Source organism: Haliotis cracherodii, unplaced genomic scaffold (assembly GCF_022045235.1).
Source record: "Haliotis cracherodii isolate W230 unplaced genomic scaffold, xgHalCrac1.p SCAF_3, whole genome shotgun sequence".
NCBI lineage: Eukaryota > Metazoa > Mollusca > Gastropoda > Lepetellida > Haliotidae > Haliotis > Haliotis cracherodii.
In genome coordinates, this window is record NW_027266286.1 from 52,525,504 (window position 1) to 52,547,738 (window position 22,235).

General features: G+C 40.2%; 1 protein-coding gene across 1 annotated transcript; it reads left to right on the forward strand.

Moving 5' to 3' along the window:
- Positions 1–1,671: 1,671 nt before the first annotated feature.
- LOC139475827 (excitatory amino acid transporter-like) lies at positions 1,672–11,013 on the forward strand. The gene is made up of 6 exons (XM_071259030.1): positions 1,672–1,813; positions 5,848–5,974; positions 6,208–6,441; positions 8,610–8,804; positions 10,092–10,226; positions 10,860–11,013. Exons 1-6 carry the CDS (start codon positions 1,672–1,674, stop codon positions 11,011–11,013), a joined length of 987 nt encoding a protein of 328 aa, XP_071115131.1.
- Positions 11,014–22,235: the final 11,222 nt, after the last annotated feature.

The following is a 22,235-nucleotide window of genomic DNA, read 5'->3' on the forward strand; positions in this document are numbered from 1 at the left end:
TTCCAATTATCCTACAAATTGTCAATTCTCTTTACATCTTTATATCTTTTCAGTGTAATTATGAGTAGGAGCAGATACTTAGTGTGAGTGAGTGAGTGAGTTAGGTTCACGGGTTGTCAGCTTAATGTGGGAGGAAAGCCCGAAGTGATGCAGGTCTCATACGTTTACCACTTCGGTGAAATCCACGAGCACGTGTATGGTGCTGACAAACCTAGAAACATAATCGGGGCGAACCGGGATTTGAACCCCAAATCATAGGTTTCTGGCGTGCCCAAAGGGATGCAACCATGCACTGCGAATCGTGGGGCCGTAGACGACTGGGCCACCCCTGACCCCAGCAGATACCGATGCAGCTATATGAACCGTTAAGGTTGTTTTCCGTTATGTTTTATATATGTAGTATTCTCCTCGCTACGTGCTAAATGTACAGCACTGGAGTACACGACGACACGTTTGAAAAGTATATCATTCATCTTGTTCTGAAAAAGGACAATTACACGTGGATATGTATAACCTAATGTTCAGTGACGTATGTCACAGTTATGAAGTCTTTAAAGACTACTGCATGATTTGATTTGCTCTGGGAAGAACCGAACAATATAAATGCTTTTCGAAGGTCTGGGGAACATGAAAGGATCGTGTACCGGAAGGATAGGTGTACTGTCTATGGTTTATTATGCAAGTACCTCTGTTGCTGCAACACTGGTTGGCTTGACATTAGTCCTGACTATCAAACCTGGAGCATACGCAGACTCGTCGGCAACCGATGTATTACACAATAACGCTATGGCATCTACAATGGACATCTTCATGGACTTATTGAGGTAACATTTTATTTGTTTAATCTCCGTATTTGGGATGTGATGACATGCATCAGCGAGAATCTTACGACAAGCATTGGTTGCTGAAGACCAATTCGAAACAGGAACATCACAGGGCGTTAAGGTAGAGCAGCTCCAAAAGAAGATGCATTTATTCAATTAATCTAAACAGTGGAAATCTATGTATTCATACGTGTTAATACTTAACATCCTGAAACATCAGATCATCAGAAATGATGAAAATCATTATTAACGGATGAATGACATTAGCGCATTTGCTAAATCCCCTTTCATCAAAAGTATTAACAACATATCAGTTATATACAAATTGGAGACAACGGATTCAAATTGTATTTCGTAATGTTTATTTGTTGTTTACCGCCGCACTCAGCAATATTCCAGCTACATGACGGCGGTCTGTAAATAATCGAGTCTGGACCAGACAATCCAGTGATTGACGTTATGCGCATCGATCCACGCAATTGGGATACGAGGTTGTATTTCGTCATGAATCTGGTACAGATAATTTGTTTAATCGCATGATGAAAACAGCTACCATGGACATGTTTAGTATCGCTACATATTGGATGTAGAGTTTGAATCTGTCTCACGTGAAAAGAAACTTACTTATTGGAAGAAAATAATTCCCTATATATTAGTCGTATACATCTAAGCCATGTTATGTAATGAAATGATAGTTCTTGACACGAGATTTTGGCTGGATATATCCAGCAATGTTGTAAAATTCCATTCATTCGGGAAATGTAAACTTGTCTCTTTTCATCTGTTCTTCAGGAACATAGTTCCTGACAACATAGTTGCTGCTACTATCCAACACTCACGCACTGAGATGGTTGTTCATGGAATAAAGTTACAGGACGATGGCAACTCTAGTTCTGGTTACCTGCAGGGTACTGGTGGTGATTCCAGGGAGGTCAACCAATCTGTTACGGCAAAGAAAACAGTGATGGTTGATGGGGCAAATATCATAGGTATTCTTGGAAGTTGTTGCTGACGTTTCGAAATAGTTCCGTTGGCCCCTTTGAAATGAGTTTGTGAAACGTTCCCGCTTCTGAATGTCTATACAGCAAACTCACTTAGTGTATTGGTATTACAAGGCTGAGTTCCTAGTAGACATAAACAAACGAGCTTGCACTTTTTGACCGGACCAAGTTGATAATATTAGCCAGAAGGTTATGAATGAAGTAAAAGTAATGAATATTCACCAGTTTAAGATAAAGAATGCATGAATCGTGTCTATGCGTTTAACGTTGCCACTTGAGTCGATCACAAATGATAAAAACACCGAATATTATCAAAACAGAACAACAGAGTTTTATGTCAGCCAACACTAATACATAGTATGTTGAGGTTTGCAAAGTAGCATATTTGTTTTTGAAGGCGATTATTTCATCTTTGTTTTAATTATTCCAATGAAACAAGTTTCATATTGTATTGGATTGTACTAAAAAGATAATGTTGCTAACATAAATTGTTTTCTGAAATATGCAGGTATGAAAGAATTCATAATGTCGTTAGTCTAGAAATATATATTGGTATTCATCACCTAGCTAGGTCACAACAATTACATGATGTCCTCAATTGGTAGTCGATGACACGAATTTCTAAATTTTAACAGGTTCAAGAATTGTTGCCTGGCCGGTTAAAGTAGATGACATTTAAATTAACACGAGGTGTCTTAATAATAATATTGCTTTCTTCCTTGAGAGGTATTTAGAAGTTGGAGTACTTAGTAAGTATACGATATATGAACGAACAACTTCTGTTTGACAATCAGGAGCGGTGTCGCTCCTAACACCGTTATCAAGCAAGTGATGTACAGAGTATGGTTGACACGCATATATACATGTGAGAGGCTAGACCTCATATGAGGTATGGTACCAAACCATCTCAAACAAGTTTTCACACTGTAAATGCACTACCCCGAACAGCTAGTGCAACAGACAATAACGAGCATCACCAAGAAAACTCAGAAATCTCACCGTCAAAAATCTGCACCCTTAGTGACCAGCCTCACCGACTTTGGAACTGTTAGCCACAAAATTCCGAGACTCTTAAAGAAACTGGCCAACACTGAAGTAGTTTTCAAGAGCAGTAACAGCATTCAGAACACCATTAAAGCCACAGGCAAACCACCAGTCAGCCACAAGCTAGAGCCATCGGGAGCAGAGAACTACATTCCGTGTAATTGTGGACAACCTTAATGACATTGGTGAAAGGTGAAGATCCCCCAAAACCCGAAGTCTGGTGTTTTTCCTGATGTTTGGTCGAAAGCTATTATCATTCCTGGGGTTGAAGGTTGAGATAGTGTCAAGCCACAAATATCTTGGTTTTACCTTTTTATTCATCAGGAAAATTCAGTAATAGTATATCTGATCTAGCACTAAGAGCAAAAAGAGCTTTGGTCGAATTGATTGCAACTTTGAGTAAAATTGATCTTATTTCAAAGTCAGTGTTCTTTTAGATATTTGATTCGCAAATACAACCTATACTTTTATATGGCTCTGAAGTTTGGGGATTTCAGCAATATGATAAATTGGAAAAAGTTCATCTATTAGCCTGTAAGAAATTCCTGCAAGTAGGACAACAAACCCCAAATGCTATAATCTACGAGGAAACGGGTCGCTTTCCACTGTACATCAACTCCTATGTTAGAACACTTAAGTTTTGGCTTAAATTAATTCATATGAATGAAGACAGATGGCCAAAAAAGGCTTATAATATGTTATTGTATTTAGATAACTGTGGACGCCATACATGGGCTTCTAACATTCGTTTACGTCGTTTTTCTCATGGCTTTGGTTTAGTATGGATATCACAAACAGTTGGGAACCAGCTTTCATTTCTACGACTTTTTAAGGAATCTTGTATAAACATGTTTTACCAAAACTGGAGATCAGTCTTTAACTCTAGTTCAAGATATTATTTATATGCAGAGTTTGAAAGTCTTTTAGAACCTGAAAAACATCGTTCAGTTTTGTATGGAAGAAAATTTAGAAACATATTTGTAAGATTTAGAGCAGGTCTTTTAAAATTGAAGAATAATGAAGGCAGATATCTGTCGATAGAAAAGTCTCTTCGAATATGTCCAGTCTGTAATAATGGTATAGAGGATGAATTTCATTTTTTACTCATTTGTTCACGTAATAATGATCTCAGAAAAGAATACTTACCGGCAAAACTTTGGCGATATCCTAGCTTGAACAATTTCAAATCTATTATGTGTAATAACAATGAAGTAGTCTTAAATAGTTTATCACGTTTCCTATATTACGCTTGTGCAAAAAGAACAAGTAGTACAATTCAATTATGACATAAGTCATGTGTCACGTTACTTTACCGTTGCATCTGTGAACAATTGGTATATTGGGAACTGTAATTGTATATGGGCCCGAGGCCTTCGTGCAAATAAAAGTTCTTCTTCTTCTTCTCAAAACCTGAAGTAAATAACTTCAAGTCTCAGTCTCCAAAGTTTACTCTAAGTCAGCTCTCGGATCATATCCGTGACAACCCCAGCCACAGCATCCAGTGAGACAAAACCAAAGTCTTTTCAATCAACCTCAAAGACTTCAAAATCAGAAAACTCCAGGAAGCCATTTGCATCAAGAGACCCCAACCGTCAGTCAGCCGTGACCAAGTCTATTACATTCCCCCTGCGTACAATCAAATCATCAGACTCCCAATCAGTCATTATCCCTTTGTTTATGCTGCTGGCTTCACCTTATATCACCCCTTTGTGTACGTGACACGCTTCTCCACTCCAGTGTAACTACAACCCATTCTTCTCAACTGTAAAGTCTAACTTCTCGTCACGATATGGCTGAAATATTGCCGGTGTGACGTAAAGCATTACCTCACTCACTCACTCACTCACTCTCTACTGTAAAAACACTGAGTCACACCTGTATATATGCTTGTCTACCATACCTTGTACATCCTTGCTTTTTAACATTGCTCCTAATTGTAATAAAGGAATTGATCATCCATATATCTTATCTTTACTTCATCTTGCTTTCGATGATATATGAACTTGTTATGGCGACAGGTTTAAATGAGATATTTCAGCAGCCGTAAAGATGAAAATGCTTCTAATTCCAGATCTCTCTTTTGCTTATGATCAAAACAGAACCTTTACAAGTGAGCAAAAACGGTTCCTTGGCCAGACATTTAGAAATAATGTGTTGTGATTTGGACATTTAGGTATATCAGATTATGTTGAGTTCTGCAAACACACCATGACAGATTAGTATATTCAAATTCTTGGTTTAAATATTCTTAAATAAATCTCATCCCGATTCTTATCAAATTAGTTTCTATGTATCTCTCCTGGAAGTGGCCTTAAAATTAATATATATAATTATGATCACCCATGATCTTAGCACACGATTAGCATGACGAGACATGCATATTAATTGCTTATCTAGTACGTTGGAAGAAGCGGCCTTGCACAGTTGGACATGACACCAGAAGACAAAAAATACATGTTGTCTAGTTTTAGGCCCCACTGCCAAAGATGCAAGTTTCTTAGACACCTGACATCCAGATTAACTGGCCGGTACTTGATAGACGGCTGTTTTTTTAAGTTAATCAGAAGAAACCAGAACAAATGTTTAACTTAAAAAAACAGCCGTCTATCAAGTACCGGCCAGTTAATCTGGATGTCAGGTGTCTAAGAAACTTGCATCTTTGGCAGTGGGGCCTAAAACTAGACAACATGTATTTTTTGTCTTCTGGTGTCATGTCCAACTGTGCAAGGCCGCTTCTTCCAACGTACTAGATATATATATAGATATATATATAGATATATATATATCAGTGATTCACGATATTGCTGAAATTTAAACTGTTAGTGCTAAATAGTTTGGGAGGCAAGAGTATTCAATATAATAATTTGGGGAACATATTTGCGTGTTTTTCGGATGAAGGCAACTATCAGGAACAATCACCTGTCACGTGTGTCTCTGTATATTGTGATACTTATCATCCAATAACTTTCTCCTGACAGGTATACTTACCTACTGCATTGTTTTCGGTGTGACTCTCAGCCACCTAGGGCGCCGTGGAGCAGTGGTGACACAATTCTTTACCGTCGTCAACATCGTCACCTTCAAAATGATCAGACTTGTCATGTGGTGGGTACATACAATCTTTCGGGGAAAAACTCATGCCATTCACACAACTCAAAACCACACACACACACACTCACAAACACAGATACAGAGAAAAAAGGACTGCCATAATATTGCTGCAATATTGTAAAGTGCGGCGTTAAACAACATACATACGGATTATCAATGTATACCTTTTCGCATTTAATTAGAATGCGTTTCCACTGCCTGTTTCTGTCAACGTTTTATTTATCCAGGTTATCACCACTTGGCATACTGTTTCTCGTCATGGGCCAGATAATGTCCTCAACTGACATGACGGAGACTGGACAAACACTGGCTATCTACCTTGCAACTGAGTTGGCCGGATTGGCAATCCATTCACTGGTGCTCCTCCCAGGCTTGTATTTCATCCTGACAAGAAAGAACCCATATGCCATATATCTCAAAGCAATACAAGCTCTGCTGACAGCCTTTGCGACAGCCTCAAGGTATATATTTTCACAGTTCCATTTATCTCTTTTCACTTTTCATAAAATTAGTAATTGAGTTACTTACACCCATCAGATTTGGTTGTAGGGGCATGAATGAAATAAAACCATATTCCTCGTTAACTATTCAGTTAACTATTCAGTTAACTATAATGTCGAATGCCATTTACTGATCAAATGAAACAAGACGATTTAAATTGTCATAGACGACAGGGAACGAATCTTCTTTTTATTCTCATTTCCTATAAAGTATTACTCCATTGAGACCCGTGTGAATTTCCCCATTCACTGGTTCCCGGATCAATGTGCGCTTCGACAACTATTTATATGTAGAGACGGAGCCAAGCTAAAAACGGTCGCTTACTACTGTATATTGTTAACTCGAAAAACATTTGAGTGATAATTAGTTCAGAATACATTTGTTCAGTCGTCAGTTAAAATACGAATTAACACGATGGACGATAGCGGGAAACATGTTATAAAAAACGGTATATTGCCACGAGGTTTTCTACGTTTTCTGCAGAAACAGCGATGTCTTGGGTAGTTCTAAACTATGGCAATAATTCCAATTTTAACAAGTAGTCTTCATACTACCATGTACTTCAATGTAAGGTATACATCCGTGCCTTTGATAATAATTAAAGAAGGAATAACGCTTAGAATAAAACAGCTGATTTTAATCATCTTATTTTGTTATTCCTACACTATTTTATACCAGTTTATATATTATACCTAAACCAAATGAAATTCTACCATGCATCTATAAAACAAATTAAAATAAAAGATTTACCATTATTATTCCGCCCCTTGTAAAATGTATGCTATCATTTAGCGCTTTCAGTCATCACAGGTGTTTATTTATCCTTTTCTCACAAAATTATAACACTCATGATCATGCTCTTAAAATAGCAATAAATAACAGAGATTTGTTCCAGAAACAACAAATCATACCGTCAGCCCACAAGATATGTAGGCTAAAACGTCATGCATGTGTAATCCAATAGAAGGGTACATGCACAAGTATACAAAGGTATCAAATAAAATTATAAATTATGTAGAGATCTATTGAAAAGAGAATAACATTATTAATTTATTTGTGTGGGAATTCGAAACATCATATTGGAATAAGAAAACACAATTAGAGGTGAACTCTATACTGGTTAACTGTCTATAGGAGTGACAGTAAGACGCACCGCTCGTATTGCGCTTAACACATGCTCTGTCAGTTAAAGGTAGGCCCGTCTGGTTAGTGAAAGGAAAATAAATTAAAAAAGATTGCCAATTAGGCTCACTTTCATGCCTTCGATTTGACACAAATAATAAACATTTATACCTATATCTTCTTCAATCAATTTCCTCGAACGAAATCTGTATATATTTTTCCAAAATGAAGAGTATAATAAACAGTAACGGTTTGTAATGGGCAGTCTGTTTCGTTTCCGAAAAACTTGAAACAAGTAATGAGTTTTGGACTCATTGTAATCTTACGCTCATACGACCATATTGATTTTCTATTCGTACATGATAGTACTACAGTATTGATAATGCCAATGTCTAAATAGGGTTTCAGATGCAACAAATTAGCGAAAAAGTTAATGTATCAACGTCCAATGATTGACATCATGAGCATCAATCTACGCAATTCTGATACGATGACATGCATTAATCAAGTCAGCGAGCCTGATTACCCGATCCCGTTAGTCGCCTCTTACGATAAGAGGTGAGGTGAAAGTGGGTTTAAAGTTGCGTCCAAGATTATTGCACTTTTATAGCGACGTGCATGCACATGTGAGTGTGGCTGATTTTACTAGTCCGGACTGATGCCGATTTATAGTGCAAGCTCACTGAGATAGCATGCCGTAGTTTAACATGAATAAACCACTCAGACACAGTATACTGACTCCGAGCCGACCAGTCCTAGTTTTAGCTAAACTAGTTTTTGTTCTGTTTATCCTTCTCCTGGCAGCCATTTTGTATTTAATCTGGGGTCTTTTACTTCGCGTACTGCAAGTTATTCTTGATTAACAGTGGTTAATCCCAGAAATATTGAAACCTCGGTAGACTCAGGCCACTCCACTATTAATGATCCAACGCACGTGATGTTGTCACATTGCAACCAAGAATGATGAGCTCCGTCTGCTTTACATGACAGTCGGATCTATTTCCAGCGCTGCCACACTGCCGGTGACGATGCAGTGCGTCGAGACGCGGATGAAGATGGACACACGGATTTCCCGTTTCATCCTCCCAGTGGGCGCCACAGTCAACATGGATGGCACAGCGGTGTATTCTGCCATCGCCCCTGTGTTCATAGCACAGTACAATGGAATCAGCCTGTCATTTGGAGATGTCATAATAATAAGGTACATGTATGTTGGTGACCCTGCTGAGTGAGTGCCTTGGATTTAACTCCACTTTCAACAGTATTAAAGTTATTCAACGCTGAGCTAGCTTACCTCTAGAGGGAAGCCCGAAGTGACACACGTCTCAGACGTTTACAACTTTGGTGAAACCAACGAGCACGGTCAATAAATTGGATCATGTGGTCAATCTTACACGCCGCAGTGAAACTCCAGCATGACAAAACAAACACGCGAAAATGCATGAGACAGAAATGTCTTATTGGGAAATTGGTTGAAGAAAGATCAGCTCTGAAAAATAACTGCCAGAGGTAGAACGGTTCCGCAACCAAAACCTAACCGCACTCTCCTGAAACACTGCATGTGGACCAATCTCGGGGCATGAACCATTATTGATCAATTATGTATTATTTAAAACACACATTGGTCGTCTGTACTGGTTGTCAGAACCCTTACAATACTCTGCTAACATGTTCTCTTAATTGTCATATTACACCTTGTCCCTTTTTTATATCCACGCATTACCCTCACCTATTTGTATTTCTGTGACCCGTGAAGATCCGGGTTAGAATAGGTCTTCAGCAGGCTTGCTATAAATAGCGACAATGCTTGTCGTAAGAGGCGACTAGCAGGATCGGGTGTGCAGGCTTGCTGAATTGGTTGATGTATGTCATCGATCCCAATTGTGTGGATCGATGTCCATGATATCAATCACTGGATTGCCCGGTCCAGACTCGCTTATTTACACAGACCGCCGTCATATAGCTGGAATATTGCTGGGTGCGGCGTAAAACAACAAACAAACAAATAAAATGGTATTTCTGTAATCTTTCGTAATTTTAGAATACCCCCTGCCTTTTTGGAGGGAAGCTGTTCCATGGGGGCTTAAGGAAAGCATTAAACCCTAAAATGATTTATGGATGTAGTGTGTATAAAGTGTCAGGACGTTTGATGACCCTGCTGAATACATCACCATTAACATGTATTGACATATTTGTACATAACTTTTTTCAGGCTTATTAGGGATTATATACTACTACTATTCCCACACAATTTATATAGTTGGAAACCATATGTAGTATTGCAGTGCCATTTGATATGTAGCAAATATGTATTACTACAAGTCTCTTCCGATTTTCGGGCTTGAAATGTTAAAGGGGTGTTAAATGATGTTAATTGTTTTTGGTATGCATTGACGGACGTGTTGATGGGCTTTAATGTAACAATTTACTTCAGAAAAACAAGTTTCATTATTAATGACTTTTGCGTCACGTTATAAACATTTTCCAGTTTAACAGCTGTTCTGAGCAGTATAGGATCTGCTGCTGTTCCTGGTGCTGGGGTTGCTATGCTGTTGCTTGTCCTAAAATCTATTGCTCTCCCGGATCGAGGCATCTCTTTCCTGGTCACTGTTGACTGGTTGATGTAAGTTATCCTCATCAGAATATGTAAGTGTTAATGTTTAGAATGTAAATGTTATTAGAATATGGCTAATTATAAAGGTGCATATAGTGATGCATGATGATTTCATGTCTGGTTTCATCTCAACTGTTGTATTCCTTCGGTTGGGGTCATTTGCGTATTAATATGCAAATAAAAAGGTGAGGTAGATACTACTTTCAGTTGAATCCAACAAAGCAGTTATTATGAAATATTTATTGAAACGTATTGTTACGTGCTTGTTGTGATTATTGCTAAGATACCGAAAATCAATGTCAAAACAACACGTTCGTTTCATTTGGGAATTATATTGCCTGTTGTCACCGCCCGACTGCAAAACCTTCTGTTCTAATACATGTATATTACAACACGTATTCAATAAAAAAAAATGCACTGTTTAAGCACCATGACAATACTTTTTTACAATACAAAAAAATCTAAGAATGATATTGTATGATGAAAATATTACCACGTTTCGGATTAAAGATATCCTTCTTTGGAAATAGACATTATTGTATTTAGCGAATCAGTCTACGTTTGCAAACCATTCGGGGTGTATCGATGGCGTGGGTCGTTGCTAGCCGTCAACAACTGATTCATCTTATTCTCTCTTTCTAGGGATCGTTTACGCACCGCCGTAAATGTGGCTAGTGATTGCCTGGTCGTAGGAGTTGTCTCCCATTACACGGAACTTCCTCCATGTGACCCGCCAGAGACCCAAAGTGAGCAACAACAGGAAGAGCAGGAGATGCTGGAGAATGACCTGGTGTGAAGCCAAAACAGCTCCTTTTTCTGTTTTCAAATTTGTCTCATTAGGAACCATGATCCGTTAATTACAACTTAATTTTCAAACCATGAAAGATATATTTGAAACAGATGGTTTCACCTGTGGATAGGGATTTCTTATTTCTTGTTTCTTGCAACAAGTGTGTATTATTGTATTGTGTGTGTCATCACTTCTTTCCTTATGATGAGTGCGTGAGTTTAGTTTAATGCCGCTTTTAACAGTATTCCAGTTATATCACGGCGTGTCAGCTTAATGTGGCAGGAAAGCCCGAAGTGATGCACGTCTCAGACGTTTACCACTTCGGTGAAACCCACGAGCACGGGTATTGTGCTAACAAACCTAGAAACATAATCGGGGCGAATCGGGGCGAACCGGGATTCGAACCAACAATCAAAAGTTTCTGGCGCGCCAAAGGGACGCAACTCTGCCAAAAGAATCGCGGCGCCTTAGACGACTGGGCCACCCGTGTCCCCGTTACTCATTAGTTGTTTAGTCTTTTTATCACATCTCTATCATATATCCGTGCGCTTCTTAGAACACCAAACAGACTATGATTGCATGAAGACTTGGTAGATAATGTCCATCACCCATATGTTTGCATTCTGTATGTTGACAATTGTTCGAAATTGGGGACAAGTGTCGTACGAGTTGGGCAGTTCGAGTAAGCAGCTGCATGTGTGAGCTACATATCTACGAGCAAGTCTACAAACTGCAACAAACTCCACCTTGGGCCGCCCGTGCTCCCTTCTTATGATGAAACACAACGTTCATGTGACAATGTTTTGAATTACTTGTGGGGAGGAACTATGACACAATAAAAGACGTTGGCAATCTTTCTAACCAATGACCCGTTAATGTCAATGTATTCCGGCATCCCAAAGACGTCGACGCAGCCATGGTCACAAGGAAGGACGAAGGACAAATGATGCCAATCATTTGGAAGATTTGTTGCCTCTTTCAGGAACCATTGGGACAAAGTAAGAACAAGACTATACTCTGCGTCACTGAAAGAAATTAGACGACTCCAGCAACCTTTGCTGATGGATGGTTCTACAAACAGTAGGAGCCCACAGTATCGACTAGATAGTTCTAACGATGCAGCTGGTTGATATCAAAGTGTTGTTCTAGCTACTCGCAATTTATTACTGTAAAACAGTTGCACATCTCACCCGCTCTTGTATTTGCTGATTATTCAATCAGCGATTATATTCAGTATAGATTCTTTTATCTCTTCAGTGTCGGCCATTGATACTATTAGCTAATAGTAATAAACTTTTGAACCTATTACCACGTTTTCATTATTACTTTATTGTTGTTCAATGACACCCCTGGTCATTGGAGCACAGCCCCTTGACAATAAACAAGGCTAGTAGTAACAGCAAACTGACTGGCTGTTGTGAGTATTTATATTTCAATATCATTTATCTATTTTGTATAATTAATACTGATCATACCATTCTCAAAATCATACGAAATGTCTGCTAAAGGCATGAGCCATTGTATGGTTCTGATAATACCATTAATTGTGTATGTGTGTGTGTGTGTGTGTGTGTGTGTGTGTGTGTGTGTGTGTGTGTGTGTGTGTGTGTGCAAAACAACCAAAGTGAGACTACTGTTGTAATTGCATCATAGAACAAAAAAGAAGTATTTAATTCCCTATTGTTTGATGTGATTCTGGCCCAGAGTGTGTTCATACGTTTGCTGTGCCAAAATACTGGTATTTAGAAATCTGCAATTCTGCATCAGTACTCATTCCAAAGCATCCTAGCTTCTCCACTCTCACATCGTCGTTGGGTTTAGTCGTTATCGTACCCGAAAAGATCATAGACTTTTATCTTGCTATTGAATGATTTTGTGTATACATGTAGCTAATTTCAAAACTATGTGTGTTAATCTCTAAGATCCAATAAACTTACGACGGAAAAGGTAGCTCCATGGCTGTGAGATGAAGACACAGATAGTGGTACTGACAACGTCTGTGGCAGAACTCCCTGAGGACGAAGCTGACAATGTATCAAAAATACTGTAAACTTTATCATGTATACATGAAATAAAATAAATACTGCACAAAATGCTTCTTTTATCCGGATATTTGGTTTTCGGATCGGGACAGCGAGTTTCGAATTACCAACCTGCAACATACACACTATAGTGTCCCACTTACCAGACAGCGACCACGCTTGTTATGCGATTCAAACCCAGCAGCCAACATCAGAAGAGGTGTCATCCGATCAATGTGTTAATTAGTTACAGGAAGAATAAAAATAATAATACCATTTTTGTTTTTGTTTGTTTAACGGCGCACTCAGCAATAATCCAGCTATATGACAGCGGTCTGTAAATAATCGAGTCTGGACCAGACAATCCAGTGACTGACATCATGAGCATCGATGCACGTAATTGGGATACGATGACATGTACATGCATCAACCAAGTCAGCGAGCCTGACCACCCTATCCCGTTCGTCGTCTAGCATAGTCGCCTCTTTACAGCAAACATTGGTTGCTGAAGACCCATTCTACCCCGGATTTTCACGGGTCACATCTGTGGGAAAATTAGGAAAAGAAACAGGCATTCCATTGGGCACCAATTGTTAAGCATATGAATTATGATTATTGAATTGTTTTTGTCGCTTCTGTTTAAATATATTTTAGAGCCATTTTACATGTACATGTACGACTACAAGTAGTTGTTAAAGTGGGGTAACCCTTCGCAGGTAGCAATTTACTGTAAAGCCCATGATCTACAGATGGTTTAAAATTTGTCTTGATTAGGTTGCTGGCGGGCACAAGCCTAGCCAGGTAATGATTTTAGATATTGATCGACTTTGTGTTTTGATTTTGACTTAACTTTTTTGTATTAAATAGTGACACTTCCCCCTTTGTCGACAAATATTTAATAATCCCAAACGCAGTATTGACCCAATATCACAAGCGCTATTATCCCAACCGTATAGTCTTAATGTTATAATTTTATTTCTCTTTGCACAATTGCTAAACCGACTGTGTTTTGAAATTTGTTTGTAAATTAAATATTCCTCGTATATGTTAGTTTCAAACCAAGTGCTTGACGATACATGAGAAGAATCAAATAAGGTTTATCTTATTAAGAACGCTTTGAAAATGGTACTCTTGTGATCAAATAACAATTCGTAGACACATATTTAATCGCATCACAACCTGTTGCATAAACATGTGTAAACATGCCTGGTTGCAACTAAGTTGTTTCTTGGAAATAAACATGCTGCCTTCCACTGTGGGGACGACAGGGTGTTGAAATAGTTTAAGAAACCATACACAAGGCTGATCAGATAATTTATTTCAAAACAAACTTTAATAAACTAGAGGTGTTTGCAGAAGCAAAACCCCAATTTCCCCTAAACATTTAAATAGCAGCATTTATTTTCTGTCCAAAAACAGAAAGATATATAAAAGGCTGTGACAAACATTAATACAAATAGACAAATAAAAGAACGCCTTGACAAAGGATCCGTGGTTTTATCCGGGTGATGTTTGATCTTGGTTGCATCCGGGCTCACATTTTGGCGAATACTTGGCACCATTACTATGCTATAGTGATTCAGAAACATAATATGCTTATATTAATTATATGCTCGGAATTGTTCGGTAGACTTTGCTTCAAGCGGATATTCATTACGATTGCGGAAAGGGTTTGGTCGCTTTTATTGAAAGGAAGTAGTGATGCTATATTGCGCATCATGTGATTAAAGCACCAAAGTTAGTGAGTGAGTGGGTATGTTTTTACCCCGCTTTTAGCAATATTCCAACAATATCATGGCGGGGGACACCAGATATGGGCTTCACACATTGTGGATCGAACCCGGGTCTTCGGCGTGACGAGCGAACGCTTTAACCACTAGGCTACCCGACCGTCCCTGAAGCACCAAAGTATTTTAGCAGGTGCCAGACTACACACTCCACTTTCTGACCCATAATGCTTATGGGAAATCGCATAAAACTAATGACATTTGATTTAAAGATTTAAAGTACACTAAACAATCATAGATATCCGTCTGTACATGCCCCTTATTTATCCTTTGGGGGGCACGGGTGACCCAGTCGTCTAAGGCGCCGCGATTCGCTGTGCAGAGTTGCGTCCCTTGGGCAAGCCAGAAACCTATGATTGTGGGTTCGAAAATCAGGGGTTCGCCCCGATTATGTTTCTAGGTTTTTCAACACCATACCCGTGCTCGTGGGTTTCACCTAAGTGGTAAACGTCTGAGACCTGCATCACTTCGGGCTTTCCTGCCATGTTAAGCTGACACGCCGTGAAATAACTGGAATACTGTTAAAAATCGGCGTTAAACCCAACTCACTATTTATCCTTTGCGTTTTCTGCATATATAACAGGCGTCTGAACGTGGATGTTATCTTTGCTTAGCTACTCATTTGCCAAAGCAGCGCTAATAAAAGGGTATACAAGTGGATATCTGTTATGTCAGTTTGTACAGGTAATATATTCAAACTATGTCTATGATCTTTTTTAAAATAATTCTCTTTATTCAGTGTAAACAGTGATAAAACTCGCCACAGAAACGACTATAGATACAGTCTTCCCTGGTTAAAACGTCAATATTTGACCAAGACGATTTGGGCGTTAATACGAGGGTGGCGTTATAACCAGGGAAGCCATTCTGGACAGTCAAAACCAAGTCATACGTTAATACATGTATATCAAATAAACATCAATGCAGTGTAGTGTTTCATTCATACATACATATGTAATAGAAGATGATATAACATACATATATTTGTGCACTGATGGGCATAGCAAAGTAATTAATACCACTGTCATTCATTGTGGCTAAAAGAAATCACACATTGTTGTTTGTTTGCTGGTGATAACTGTGTGTCTAAATCCCATTAAGAGGTTACATATCCTGAAACTGACTTATCAGCAAATCTCGCTGCACTGCGCGACAGATACTGGAGCATGGCATGCCAGAAATACGAAACCGAATGCTTTTGTTACCCCGTTTCTTATGGGATAACAAGACGTATTCTTACCCTTAAATTAGGAGGGAGGATTCCATGATCAGATGTTCCAGTATTTATTGTGAGGTTCAATGTGTTGATAAGAAGGGTAGACTCGGAGATTTAACGTGCGCTTTCCGCGTGTAATAAAATACATCTCGCACACGGGGCTGCACTTATACTATTGGGGGAAAAGAGTGTAATGAATAAATATAGAAGTACAACCCCCAAAAATATATACTTTACAGTCCCATTCTAATAAAGCTAAGATGGGATGGGTTTTGGCTGGGTGGGGGTGTGGGATAAAAGAATATACAATAATATAGAAATTTTGGGCATGGGTTGGAGGGGGTCAAGCGTGGGAAGGCACGGCATCGGCTGGCGAGCTGGTGTGGTGGCAGGTCCCGTTTCTCACTACTGTTTAAGCCCGGCCAGGAGCCTCCTGGCTAGGCTAAGTTCTCCTGGAGGGAAGTCTTGAAACAGCGCGGTTGTGAGTCGGGCGGCGACGTTGGAGACGAAGGTGGGACTGACACTGAGTTCGCAGTCGGCCAGGAAGTCGGAGAGGTCCTGGTAAGCGTGGATCTCGTGTTCGAAGCGCTCCTGACCCAGGTACTGCACCATCACCATAGGTGGCTGCTTGGGTAGACCTTCGAGCTGGCGTTTTGGACCACGGGGCTTGGGTGGACCTGGTGCTGCTCTAGGATGAGGCTTGCCTGCTGGGAAAGTTCGACACGGATGTCCTCCTTAACTTCTGGTTCCTCGACCGGGTCGGTCTGGACTTGGCTGTTGTTGAGGGAGGGGCCTTGTGTTGTGGCGGTCTGGGTCGCCGTGGACTTTGCTAGCGTTCTGGTGGTCTGTGTTTCCATAGCCTTGGTAAGCGTTGGGGTAGGGCGTGGAGGAGTGTCGGGAGAGGAGATCTCTCTCCTCGTCCTCATTTTCCTTCTATGTCCGATGCCTTCCCGTGAGCGAAAGGGCTCATCCCCTCTGGATTCGAGGGGAGCGAGTTCCAATGCTGCGGGCGGTGGGGTAGTGGGAAGGCTCTCCTCGATCTCCATGACGGAGACTGTTGGAGGCCTAGCTTTCTTAACCGGACGTGGTGCAGTAAGGGTGGGGGCCGGGGTGGATTTTTCCTGAGACTTGGGCTTGGCCTGAGCTTTGCTTAGAGGTCTCTTCCTTTGGTCAAGGTCGAAGGAGATGGAGATGGTGGAGGTTTTAGACTTAAAGGAAGTCTTGAGGGAGTAGTCCTCAACCCGGTAGGCCAGCAAGGGCTCCAGGATGGAGACAAGCTCCCTCGGAAGTGATTTTGAGAGGTCTCTCATTATCAGCTGGTAGGTTGTGAGCTTGGGAGGACGTGTGCGCTGGGCAAGTGTCCAAGCCGAGATGTGGTTGATATGAACTGACTGACTGATATAGAAGATTTAACGTGCGCTTTCCGACTACAGCGTATTTCGCACACGGGCCTGGCCGGACCATTTAGTGTATTCCGAGAAGGGTGAAAGTGGTGTGTGCAACCCAAGAGGGGGCTTTTAGGGGTTGCTTATATTGATTTTTTGAAATTTTTAAATTTGGAATAAATGCCGAGGTGGGTGGAGGAGGGAACTAAGGGAGCCGGGTGAGGTGGGTGTTTGTATGTTTATTGGATTTTGGATTGGTAGATTAATGAATTTTTAGATGCGCTTAATTAGGTCTGTTTTGATTAGGAATACGCCTAGGGCCTTGAAGTTTTCTAGTTTATTTTGAGGGTTTAGTATTTCATCTAGAGTAGGAACCTTATTTAGATTGAGGGTGGTTTGTAGTGTGGTTCTGTGTGTTTGATAGTGGGTGCAGTGAATGAGTGCGTGTTCTGTGGTTTCGGGTTGTTTGCAGTGGGGGCAGTTGCCTGTGGTGTGTCTTTTAAGTTGTTTTAGGTGGTTATTTAGGTTAGTGTGTCCTGTTTGGAGTTTTGTAATTAATCTGTCGATTTTTTTTAGAGGGGTGTAGGATTTTAGGTTTGGCTAGTGGTTTTCTGAGCACTTTTTTGATTTGGCTATTTGAGTTTTGATATTGATTATGCCATTTTTTGGTTATTTTTTGTTTGTTTACACTTTTAATTTCTGATTTTGAGATGGGTAGGTTTAGGCTTATTTCTGGTATTTTGAGAGATAATTTAGCTGCTTTATCGGCGCTTTCGTTGCCGTAAATTCCTACGTGGGCGGGGATCCACAAGAAGGTTATTTGTTTGCCTGCTTTTGTTAGGTCGTTGGAGCTTTTAAGTATTTGGTTTATTAATTTAGGTCGTTTTTTTGTATTTTTGTTTTGGAGGGCTTGTAGTCCACTAAGGGAGTCAGTGAGAATTAGGATTTTTTTGTTGTTTTTAGATTGTTGGTTATGCAGGGCTGAGGCCATGCCCATAAGTTCGGCCGTGAATATAGATTGGTTGTTAGGGAGTCGGTAAGATTGTGTGGATATAACTGGTTGTGTGGTATGGACTCCGAAGCCTGTGTGGTTGGAGATCGGGTCTGAAGATCCGTCAGTGTATATGTGACACCAATTTGGCCAATTTTCGTGTATGTATGCAAGTGTGGTGGTTTTAGCTATGTTTGGGTCGGTTTGTTTATTTATTTCGTTAGCTAGCGTTGTGTCTATTTGGGGTATTTTGAGTTTAGGGGTGAAGATATTTGATTTTTTGCAGCAGTTTTGTTTAAGATTTTGAGTTTGGTGTTCATTGAGGTAGTTAGTTATTCTTTGGGATATTGGGGTGAGTAAGGGGTGTTTGCGAGCTAGAGCTTGGTTTCTTGGGCTAATGTTTTGGTTAATTAGGTTTTGGATGAGAGGGTTTGTTTGGGACGCGGCCCAGAAATTAAGGCTTAGATGTTCCCTGCGTAGATTTAGTGGCATTTCTCCTGTAAGGGCCTGAAGTGAGGTGTAGGAGGTGTCATGTTGGGTGCGTGTAATTAGTTTGAGAGCCTGATATTGTATTGAGTCAAGTTTTTTAGAAAGAGAGTTGTTTAGGGTATTGTATATGGCACAGCCGTAGTCTAGTTTTGATCTAATTAGTGTTGTATATAGTGAGAGGAGGGTATCTTTGGAGGCTCCCCAGTTAGAGCCGGTGAGACATCTTAATGTGTTAAGGTCTTTGCTGCATCTTGTTTTTAGGTTTTGGACGTGAGCCTCCCAGGTGAGGTGTTGATCGAAAATAAGTCCTAAGAATTTTGTTTGTTTTTGGAATTTGATTGTTTGGTTGTTTAGCTGGAGGATTGGGTATGCAGGTTTCATGTTTTTATGTTTGAATACTACTCCTGTTGTTTTATCTGAGTTAAGGGAGAAGCCCCATTTGTCTGCCCATTGTTGTATTTTATTTAGAGATTTTTGGATTAAGTTTTCTGCCATTTTAATGCTTTTAGTGCGGATCCATAGGGCTCCGTCATCCGCAAATTTTGAAGTGTTTAGTTTAGGGGATAAGCCCTCGAATAGATCATTTATCATTATATTGAAGAGGGTTGGGCTGAGGATGCTGCCCTGGGGAGTGCCATTTTCTAGGGGACACTGGTCCGATAGTGTATGGTCTATACCCACGGTAATTTTGCGATTGTTTAGGAAATCTTGGATGAAGTTTATTATTTGACCTTTTAGTCCTATTCTTTTTAGTTTTTGTATTAGCCCGTGGTGCCATACCATATCGAAAGCTTTAGAGAAGTCGAGGAATATGCCTATGGTGTATTGCTTGTTTAGCTGTCCTGTTTTTATATCCTGTTCTAGTCGGGCAAGGTTATCGAGAGTTGATCGGCCAGGAGTGAAGCCGCTTTGGTCAGGATTTATGATGTTGTTTTGGTGTAGGTAGTGCTGTAGCCTATTTTTAGTCATAAGTTCCATTATTTTGCAAAGATTTGAGGTTAGGGAGATGGGCCTATAGGAGTTTGCCTGATCTGCTGGTTTATTTGGTTTAGGTATTGGTATTACTAGAGCTTCCTTCCATGAGGATGGGACCTGTCCGTTTAGGTAGACTAGGTTGTATAGTTTAAGTAAAGTTTGGAGTAGTTTGGTAGGTAAGTGTTTGATTATTTGGTAAGAGGTGAGGTCTAAGCCAGGGGCTGTTCCTTTTCTTCTATTGTTTAGTACGTGATTTAGTTCTTCTATGGTGTAAGGTTGATTTATTTCTAGGTTGTCTTGTCTGTTTTCTTTGGAGAATTTGGTTTCTTTATTTAGTTTATCTTGGAATTTCTTACTGAAGTTACTGTTGCTGCTAACTTTAGAGAAGTGTTTGGCTAGGTTGTTGGCCTTTTGGGTGGGGTTGGTTGAGTTGTTTATATTGGGGCTTTTTTTGTGCCGTTTGATGCCTCGGATGGCGTGAATTTTGCGCCACACCTTCCTAGCGTCGGTGTGGTGGTTTAGCTCCTCACAGAATTTTTTTCCAGTTTTTGGTTTTAGCAGTTTTAACTAGGTATTGCACTTGGTGGTTAAGTTCATGAGCTGTTTTGAGATGAGAGGGGTCTCGTTTAGCTCTGTTGAAAGCTGATTTGCGTTTTAGTCTAGTTAGCTCTATTTCCTCATTCCACCAAGGGACAGTGGGTTTTCCTGGGTTGGATGATTTGAAGGGGATTGCGGATTTGGCTGCGTTGATTATGAAGTTAGTTAGGTTTTGACAGAATGTTTCGGGGTCTGTTGTTTCTAAATCGTTTAGATTAGCTTCGTTGCATAATTCTTGGAATTGGTCCCAGTTGGCGTTTTTGTACTGAAATTTAGGTTCCTGTTTAGGGGTTTGATTTGGTATTTTTATATTTCCTAGGGTTATATTTATGGGAAAGTGGTCGCTGCCTAGAGGTACTGGGTGGACGTCCCACATCAGACTTTGTGCTAAGTCTGGCGTACATATTGTTAAGTCGATAGCCGACATGGTGTGGTGGGTTTTGTCGTATCTAGTTGGTTGGTTATTGTTTAATAGTATTAGGTCATTTTTTTCTATCCACTCTGATATTAGTTGTCCATGGTTGTCTAGTTTATCTACAATGCCCCAGGTAGGATGATGGGCATTGAAGTCTCCTAGGAAGATGGTTGATTTATTTCCTAATTGGTAAAGGATATCTAGGTCTGTATCTTTAATTGGTTTTAGTGTTGAGTGATAGATGTTAATGATTTTTATTTTTTGGTTATTGATGGTGACTTGAATTCCATTAGCTTCTAGATTAGGAGTGTTTACTTTAACTTCCTCGTAGTTAATATCCTCTCTAACGTAGATGATTAGACCTCCTCCTGTTCTGCCTGGCATGGTTTTGGACCTGTCGGTTCTCACTGCGTTATAATTTGGTAGGTTGAATTTAGTTTTATGTGAGAATTTGGTTTCTTGAATACAAGCTACATGGGGACCTTTATCTATTTTGAATTTAGCTTTGAGTTCAGAACCATGGCCGGCGAGGCCATTGGCATTCCATTGAAAAATGTTTAGGCCTTCCATTGGGAAACTGGGTGGATTTATGTTTGGTTTAGGCTTGGTTTAGGTATTTACTTTAGTAGGTTATTAAGGTTGCTGCTGAAACGGTCGAAAGAGGTGGTGACGAGTTTTAGTTTATGTGCTACACCAAAGAAGGCTTTGGAACTGGCTTCTGGATTAGACTGCTTTAACACGTAAGCTAGTAGGAGGACTAAGTTGTTTAGATTTTTGCTTGCTACGTTTTGGGTGAGTTTTTTTCTATAGCTTTTGGTTTTTGGGGCTGACAAGGTAAGATCGTTTATTTCCTCTGAGGATGTGTACTCGTCCTCTTCGGTTAAGTTGTCTTTAGTTTGGTCAATCTGTTCGGTGGTGGGTTGCATGCTGGGTTTGGGTGCGAGAGTCTGAGTGGTTTCTGTAGTTTCCCTGTTGACTGGGTGTTCGGGGGTTGCCTGTAGGTTTGGGAGTGTTGTTGCCCTTGTGGCTGTGATGGCTTGTGTTGGTGCTGGTTGTGTGGTGGTCGTTGTGCGTTGGGTTTTGCTTGCGGGTGTAGATGTGGTAATTGTAGGGTGAGAGGCGGGGAGGGTGAGAGTGTGAGTTTGTGGGATGTGTGGGGTGTTTGTTTCATTTGCGATGTATGCGTCTCGCTGATTTTGGTCCCATACGGAGACTGGGTATACTGTTTTGCGTGCGTGAGTGTTGTTGTTTGGGGGTGGTGTTGGTAGTAGTGGTTTGTATGCTTGCGGTGTGGGTTTTTTGGTTTGGATTTTGGCCGTGTTTATGTCTATATGTCTGTTGGCCTGTTGGGT